Below are 8427 nucleotides of genomic sequence, written 5' to 3' on the forward strand. Positions count from 1 at the left end.
CGCGAGACGGTAATTCTAGTTCCTGATTTTCCTTGCCTCTGTCTCATTCGTTTGCACAGGGCTGTTACTCGTTCTCTGAAAGACTTCTCTGCCAGCAAAAAGATGAACACTGGAGAAAAGGTAGAGGACACACTGTATCACTCTGGTTTCATTATCCGTTTCTGTGGTCATGCTTCTAACTGTCAGAGGAAGAAGAAGAGCCAAATGATCACACAGAAGTACTGTACTTGACTTGCACTTTAAATCAAGTAAAAGTACATTTATGCGTGAAGATACCAGGACAAACTAAAACATTTATTGTAAAATAATGATGCAATAAATGAAAATGGGAAATGGGTTGCCTATAGTTTTGAATCTATACAGAGAGTTATCAGCTGAATCAGCTCCTCTTGGCTCTACGGAGCTGTAGTTACAGCTCATTTTTTGCCCCCAACTGTTTTGGTTCACTCTCACCGCTCTCACATTGTTGTTTTTGGCTGTAGCAGGCAGCTGTAATCTGTACACTGCCTGTACTTCTGTCAGGTGGACACGAACATGACTCTAAATGATCTCAATCATAAGGTTTTTCCTTAACAGCTGGAGGTTTAAATCAACAACTGTTTGCTAACAAGTTTGGCATATCAACACACTGTTCCAGTGAAATTGATGTAAGAGTGTCTTTGGCTTCTGTACTTTGGCATATTCCAGAGTGCAAAGGAATATTTGAGTAGTGTACAGCTAGAAGAACGATTTGATTTAAATCAAATCCTTTGAATTTGATTGGATCGCTAAAAAGTGGGTGGGCATAGAATGTATTGGGATAAGGAACCAATACAGAGGACTGTGCTGTGGAATGCGGTGCGATAATTCGCGCCGCGTCAAAGGGGGGCACACAGCTCGGTGAATTTCACCGACTCATCCAAGAACTGCGTCTCGCTTATCTCCGTAAAACCAGTTAACGTTTCCGCCATCCACCATGGAAATAACCACTAGTTCTGCTTTATACTTGTTGTGTAAATTCCACATATGTCGGAACATCAAACTCCATCGTGTCTGGGTTCATAATATTATCCGTAGTCCCACAACAGCGCTACTTCAGCAACAGATCGGCAGCAGCAGTTTGATTTGATTCTGCTTTCTTGACAACGAAGTGATGGTATACCAGTGACCATACTTTTTATTTTACAACAATAACACCTGCTACTGTTACTGGACCCAACTGTCTTATTTTGCTAATATTCGATATTTCCAATATTGACTCAATGCTCATGCATGTATTTGACAGGAGGAAGTATTAAGTTACTTGAAGTGACCCTATGTTTCTAGGCTAAGATAGTCCTTTTTATGCCATTGTGAAGATTTAAGTTCATAGCGTCTTCAAGTGTGTATAGATAGTATGTAACTATTGCAACGTGTATATATATATATATATATATATATATGTGTATATATATATATATATATGTGTATGTATATATATGTGTATGTGTATATATATATATATATATGTGTTTTGGTGTAAGTTATGTTTGTACATAATGAAAATGTCATAATGGCTCCGCACTGGTGTATGTTTTTGGGTTCCCAATCCTTGTGAACACAATGTCTCAGGAACGCCTGAAACGAATGCTTTCAAATTTGGCTCAAACATTCCTAGGATTTAAGGATTGACTGATTAGAATTGTGGTCAAAAGTCAGGTCACTTTGACCCCACAACACGCGTTTTTGCCTTAAAGCTAATGCTAATTATTAAAAATATCACATAAATGTCTACTAGGATAACATTATGACACAAGGACATCTTGGACACTCAATGATTTTGTAGTTTACATCCATGTGTGGCTTGCTTGGCTGAAAACCATAAGGCAGTAACTGTAATTTGTGAATGTGTCGTAAAGCCAACATAAAAATCAAAGACTAAAAAAGAACTCAGATTCAATGACACAAGAACTAGTAAAATACACACTATTTTACTTTTCAATCATGCATTTTCTGTGTCTTAATTCATTGAAAAACATGTGGTATGATGGATGTAATTCAAACGTAGATGAAGTGCAACGTACTTAAAGTATCAAAGTAAAAAGAATTGTCCCCGTCATTGTAATGCAAATGTTTTTACATAATTAATTGTAGCCGTGTCTTTGCTCAGCACAAACGCAGCCTAAAACAGGTAACATTCACACAAACCTATTGTATTGGTTGCCTGAATCAATACCAACACAAAATGTCATGCGCTCTTCCACGCTACCTGACTCCTCCGAGCACACGCAGTCCAAATTACACCAAACGAAATTCATTGACGGGCTTGTGTCTCTGTTATTGTCTGTGAGTGAGTTCATCTCTCCCACAATCACTGAAGTATATCACACATCTGTGTCTTTCAGACCACCATGAAGGAACTGGCTCAGATGCTGAAGAAAATGCCTCAGTATCAGAAAGAGCTCAGCAAGGTAAGCGCTGAAGTGTCATTGACAATAATTGATAATAATTAAGCAAGAAATGGAAATAGCACTGTATATTATGATAATAAGATGACAATACTTTGCGTACAGAGGTTTAGAAAAACACGTTTCATATACAGAAACTGGGGCTGTCAAATTTATTTTGCAGATCTCCCAACCCAGAGGAAAATAACCCTGAAAAAAGCTTTTAGTATTGTTTGCATCTGATTGTGTTCACCGTGTCAAACTCACCAACAGCATCTCTCCTCTGACTTATTCAGTATTCAACCCATCTGCACCTGGCTGAAGACTGTATGAACCGCTACCAGGGCACTGTGGACAAACTCTGTCGTGTAGAGCAGGCAAGTCACACAGATGCTTTTGTTATATGGTTAGAACTAAGTTATGATGTGAAAAGTGAAAGAACTTACTTATTGTGACATTCATGCATAACGTGGGTGATGTGGGGTATGTGGTTGCTTGTTTTCTTTCCACAAGACTGAGCTGGACTCAGGACATGGTTAGCCTGGTACAGATATTTCAAACTTGGATTAGTTGAAAAGGGACATGGAGGGAGAGACATGAGGCAAATACACTGTGTAAGGTGAAAGGGACAGATGCATGCCAGTGTTCTAAAACAACAGGAAGTTCATTATGGAAGTTCATTTTACATAGCTAATAGTTGTTTGATGTCAATATAACGAAACAAAAGGAAGGAACTTTAACTCATAACTCGGTCAACTCTGAAAACACAGACAGGTTTTGAAAGGAAGCTGCTAATAGCTAATAATTACCATATTTTTAAAGATGCCAACTTCTAAGCTAGATGTTTACAAATAGACCCCCGATCCTGTGTATTGTTCAAAAAGAACTTACACGAAACTCGTGTTGAGCTTCTGCCCTTCATTGTTTTTAAGGATCTTGCAATGGGCGTAGATGCAGAGGGAGAGAAGATCAAGGATCCCATGAGGCTCATTGTACCCATTCTACTGGATACCAACGTCAGTGTGTCTGACAAGATTCGCATTATCCTGCTCTACATCTTCCTTAAGAATGGTCAGATATCCACTGTTCTGTATTATTGTGACAAAAGCAGAAAAGCACACTCAGAATCTTAAATATGTATGCATTCATCTTTTGTTGCTTTAGTTCTGATTCATTCTAAGTGTTCCTTGTAGTTGCATGCATTATACCATATTTGAGTGTGCATGCTCTCATGCATGTGTGTGTAGACTGAAAATATATGCTGCATGTGTGTGTATGTCTGTGTCAGGTGTGACTGAGGAGAACCTGTGTAAGCTCCTTCAGCATGCCAACATCCCACCAGAGGACAGTGACATCATTTCCAACATGGCTCACATGGGCCTTCCCATTGTATCTGAGGTGAGCTATCCTTCTCCAGGAGCTCAATGTCTCAAAATGAACCATATTAAGACGATCTCTTCCTAAACCTAACTTAGTAGTTTTGTTGCCTATATCTAAGTTGTTAACAGTGAAGACGGAACTTTATTTTGAACAGTTTCAGGAAAACACATGAGAAATGAGAATATGCAAACTGTTGTATGAGGATGAGTTGAGTATAGGAACATTGCACACAGTGCAAAAGTGAGGCTCATTGATTGTGTTTTATTTTATTGTTTTTGGACAACAATAGACCTCCTATGGTACAAAGGAAGAAGATATATCAGGCTATGATAAACACACAATACTTGTATTACGTAAAACATAAGATTTTACTTGCAGTTTCTTTTGTTTTACAGTATGTGATCTAGTATAGATCACATACTGTTACATGAAAAGGCTATAGGCGTAACATTATCCTTTTATGAGGGCTAAAGATGGGCTTTTTTGTGGGCATGCCTTAATGTAGGCTGCCTACAAGAAACGCCAAGAGGGAATTTTTGGTGGTAACAGTAAACAGTCAGTGGATCCCTGTGAGCATGTTTGATGAGATGGTTACAAATTTGTAGGCATCATCGAAACTGAGCACAGGTTATAATCTATCTCCAACCCAAACTGAAAAGTTCTTACTGTAAAGGCCTAGATTTTGTTTTTAAGTTTATTTCCAATTTATTCACACTCTTTCTAAATAACCAAAACAATTAGAACGTTTTTAATGGCCACGTAAGTGTGAACACATACAAGGTACAGTATATGCATTAGTATATACAGTTTCTACTGCAATGCTTATGTGTGAATTGTGAAAGCCAATGAGTGATCCAGCATTGTTTTATCACAGGGCATCCCCAAAAAAGCCAAGAAGCCAGATCGCAAAGAGCGAGTCAGTGAGCAGACCTACCAGCTCTCCAGATGGACTCCTCTCATGAAGGATCTCATTGAGGTACCTTTCATGCTATAAGCTTACGCAGTGTGACTATAAACTAATATTAGGAATTAGGGCTCATGGACATTAGGGCTCATGGACATTTTTTTTAATCTTTAGGATTATTTACCTTTTATTGCTAATTCAAATATAATTAACATTTTGATAATGTTGTATCACTATCTGATGTATTTTTTGTTTTTTAAACAAATTAGAATAATCTTCCAGGTAATGTGTCAAATAAGACAAACTTGAATGAAGCATGAGTGGGGATATTAGTGGTGATGTGAATTGAATACAGAATTTCAACAACATTTGCAATACAAATACACGTGCTGTCAATTTCTGAATCTATTTTACGTTAATAAATAAACTCTTATAAAACAGATCAACTATTTACCTTCGTGCGGCATAATAATGCATGGGCTGTTGACTGGAACAGATACATTTATGACAGGATTTGGGTAACAGCTAGCTTGTACTTTCCACAGTGAGGAGCAGCACACCAGTAAGGCATCTTGGACTATACCATCCTTGCTCTACTTGGTCAACAGGAGTAAAGTACTGTCGTTATGGAATTAGCTTTAGCATTGCCATAGAGCTCGTTTTGGAATTTTCTCTCTACTTTTTAAATTGTTAACAGATTCAAACCTTTAGATGTTTCCGGTTTATAAATCAACAATCTCTCTCACTTGTCCCGCACGTTATTAACTCCTTATCGTTTTTATGGTTTCCTTCGTTAGTAGCCAATGTTTCCTCCTGCTTCTTCTTAATCAGCTGATTATTGGAATTCACTGCTTTAGTTAAACCAATCAGATCTTGCCACAATCTCCATCAGTCACTGCTGTCAAACTTGAAATCTGTTCTCCTCTCTGTTGTGGTCAGCTGTCATTTTTGGGGAAATTGTTGCGCCCTCCTTCACCTCATTCACCTCCACTCATCATATTCAGTGCCAGGTTGAGCTCTTACTCTTAATCACATCCAAATCTTCAGCATTCTCATCTCGTCATCACCACAACCGGTGTCCAGACTCCATACAGGGGTTTACAATTATATTTACGGATTCATCATCCCCATAAAATATATTACACCATATAATCACCAAAGACTATCCACATTCTCATCCTTTTGTGCACATGCCCATTAGATTATGTGTTCACTCAAAATTAAGTTTCTTCTGATTGAATTACAGTTTAGCTTCCAGCTTTTATAGCAATGTATTCATTCTTCCAGTTCTAAAATTCATTTTCTATTAGGCTATTGCAAATTTGGTTGAAATTCTATACTTCATTCATATTGCCACTGACAGGTTACTGTGATGATGTGGCATGCCCACGCAATGTGTGCATACATGAACAGGTTTCAGTATTTTTTCCATCTTGTTATAAAGCTTCAGAGTGATATAATGTGTATTATCATTTGGACTCTTAAGAACCACATGTTACAGCAGTAACCACCATTTATTTATTTTAGACTAATTAGAACTGCTCCTATTATGATAACATGGAAGCTTCTTGTTGGCAGCACACAGTCTACACATGGTCTCGTATTTATGACATTATATATAACATTAAATGCGTTAAAATGATGTCTTCATATAGACCACATTGCTGACCAGTGTAATTTGACTTTGGAGCAATATGTTCACAGAAACCAACATCAACTCTCCTACAACTGAACAAATCAACATTTTCAAACATATTATTGTTTTGTGACATGTGATGTTGTAACCTCATTCAAAAAGACGACAATAATAGGTCTTAGATATTCAGACCAAATATCACCAAGTTTTCAACCATATATCAACGTTAAAATCCTTGTTAGTGCTCACTGGGCATCTGGACCCATGTATGTATAACATTTTTAACATCCACCCAAGTAATAATTACAGCTGCAATTACATACAGTTTTTTGACAAAGTCTCTGATCCTCTTGTAATATCCTCTAAGCGACACACTTGTTTTGTATAATAGAGTGCTGAGAAAAATGGCAGAAAATGTAAAGCCATCAGGAGAGCAAGAGCTCATTGTCAGTGGTATTTTCCTTTGGAATCTTCCTGTGGAATGTCCATGTTTATTAAAGACCACATCCTGTGAATTACTTAAAATGTTGCCCAAAACAATGAGTGCATATTTCATTCCACAGCTCCCCCTCTAATGTTAATCCTGTAGTATTTTGGGTGAGAACTGTAACACGGGTCATTCTGTTTTTGGGGCAAACTAATATAGCTTATATATTTTTCCCACAGGATGCAATTGAGGACAAACTTGACCCTAAGCAATACCCGTACATTTCCCAGCGACAAGCATCTGCCAAAGCCAGCGCTCCATCAAGGTGGGTTGTGTTTTAATGCATGGTACTATGCCTACACTTTCGGTAACACATTACTTAAAATCACTGCCTTTCAATGTTTTAAAGTAAATGCTTATCTATGTCCTTGTTTTCCAGTGCTCGCTATGGTAACTGGCACAAGAATAGGGGCCCCACAGAGATGAAGACAGGGCCCAGGATCATCGTTTTTATTATTGGAGGGATGACGTACAGCGAGATGCGCTGTGTATATGAGGTCACCCAGGCCAATGGCAAGTGGGAGGCGCTGATTGGTGAGTTCAATGGAGCAGTACATTTGTGGACTATAAACTTTATCTTTAATTATTTTCAGTGAAATAGCACATACAGTACACAGTTGATGCAGAATGTTAAAACTCAATTTCAACATTACTGCTGAAACATTCTCTGGAATATAGTTTAAATGCATAATTAGGATGGATTCTGAAGAGGGTTTCAGCTAGTGAAGTATTAGCCTCTAGTTTTTTAAAAGGCCTATCTCTAATTTAACATGACAGATTTACCTCAATATTTCACTGTGATTTAGTGATCATTACATTCTTTTTAGTGGGTTGGGAAGAGCACATTTGGTCCAGCCTCTGGGATAAATCCTCCTGAGCGTTTGGATCTTGCTGATGTTTCTTTGTGACATTGTGTAATTATGTTCCCTGTGCAACTGATTCAGCAGAGCTTGATTCATTTCATTGATCATATTCTCTATGAGAGCTTATATGTTGTTGTGACTCTCAGAGAATGGTGTTGTAATAATCAATCAAGGATTCAGGATTCAGACCTTGCTATGGCTTTTCTCCCCTGTAGGTTCCACCCACATTCTCACCCCCCCTAAATACTTAAAGGAACTTCAACACCCAGACTTCCTGGACCCCAACACCCCTCCAGAGGGCACAGAGGAGCCACCTACAGAATGAAAAGACATTGGGAAGAAAATGCAAGTCATGATGTGATTTGTTCCCCCATGTCAATCCACCCGCCCAGTGTCTTACCTTTGAACCCCCTGCAGCAACTGATCCCTTTCTTCACCTTTCATATCTATATCCTTATCCACCAAGTGGGTTTCTTGTAAGAAAGCTATTTATATCTTGTCTTTTTTGAGGAGGCATAATATTTTATTGGATGATGATCCCCTTTACAATGTACAAAGTTTGATGCTATTTATCCCTGACATTTCCTACTTCTTTTTTTGCCACAGAGAGATGCTGTACGTTTAGAGGCCTCCTGGAGGCCCTCTGAAAATGTGTTAACTGACCTTTGCTGGCGTAGTTAAGATGAATATTCCTTTCCGGTGGTGTGGTACAGAACATAACATTTAAGAACACCGAATGAAAAATGAACTCA

At 38.2% G+C, this 8427-nt stretch overlaps 1 protein-coding gene across 1 annotated transcript in view; it reads left to right on the forward strand.

The window, feature by feature from the left end:
• The window catches only part of stxbp1b (syntaxin binding protein 1b), a gene marked incomplete at both ends in the record, with an annotated part of 30465 nt that extends 22465 nt beyond the window's left edge, over window positions 1-8000 (forward strand). The window contains 9 exons of the mRNA XM_079221686.1: window positions 60-120; window positions 2364-2429; window positions 2702-2782; window positions 3338-3476; window positions 3694-3803; window positions 4660-4761; window positions 6992-7077; window positions 7192-7346; window positions 7891-8000. Coding sequence (XP_079077812.1) covers window positions 60-120; window positions 2364-2429; window positions 2702-2782; window positions 3338-3476; window positions 3694-3803; window positions 4660-4761; window positions 6992-7077; window positions 7192-7346; window positions 7891-8000 — 910 coding nt within the window. The remainder of the gene's footprint in view (window positions 1-59; window positions 121-2363; window positions 2430-2701; window positions 2783-3337; window positions 3477-3693; window positions 3804-4659; window positions 4762-6991; window positions 7078-7191; window positions 7347-7890) is intronic.
• Between the last annotated feature and the right edge of the window lie 427 nt (window positions 8001-8427).

Source organism: Taurulus bubalis (assembly GCF_910589615.1).
Source record: "Taurulus bubalis genome assembly, chromosome: 8".
Lineage (NCBI taxonomy): Eukaryota > Metazoa > Chordata > Actinopteri > Perciformes > Cottidae > Taurulus > Taurulus bubalis.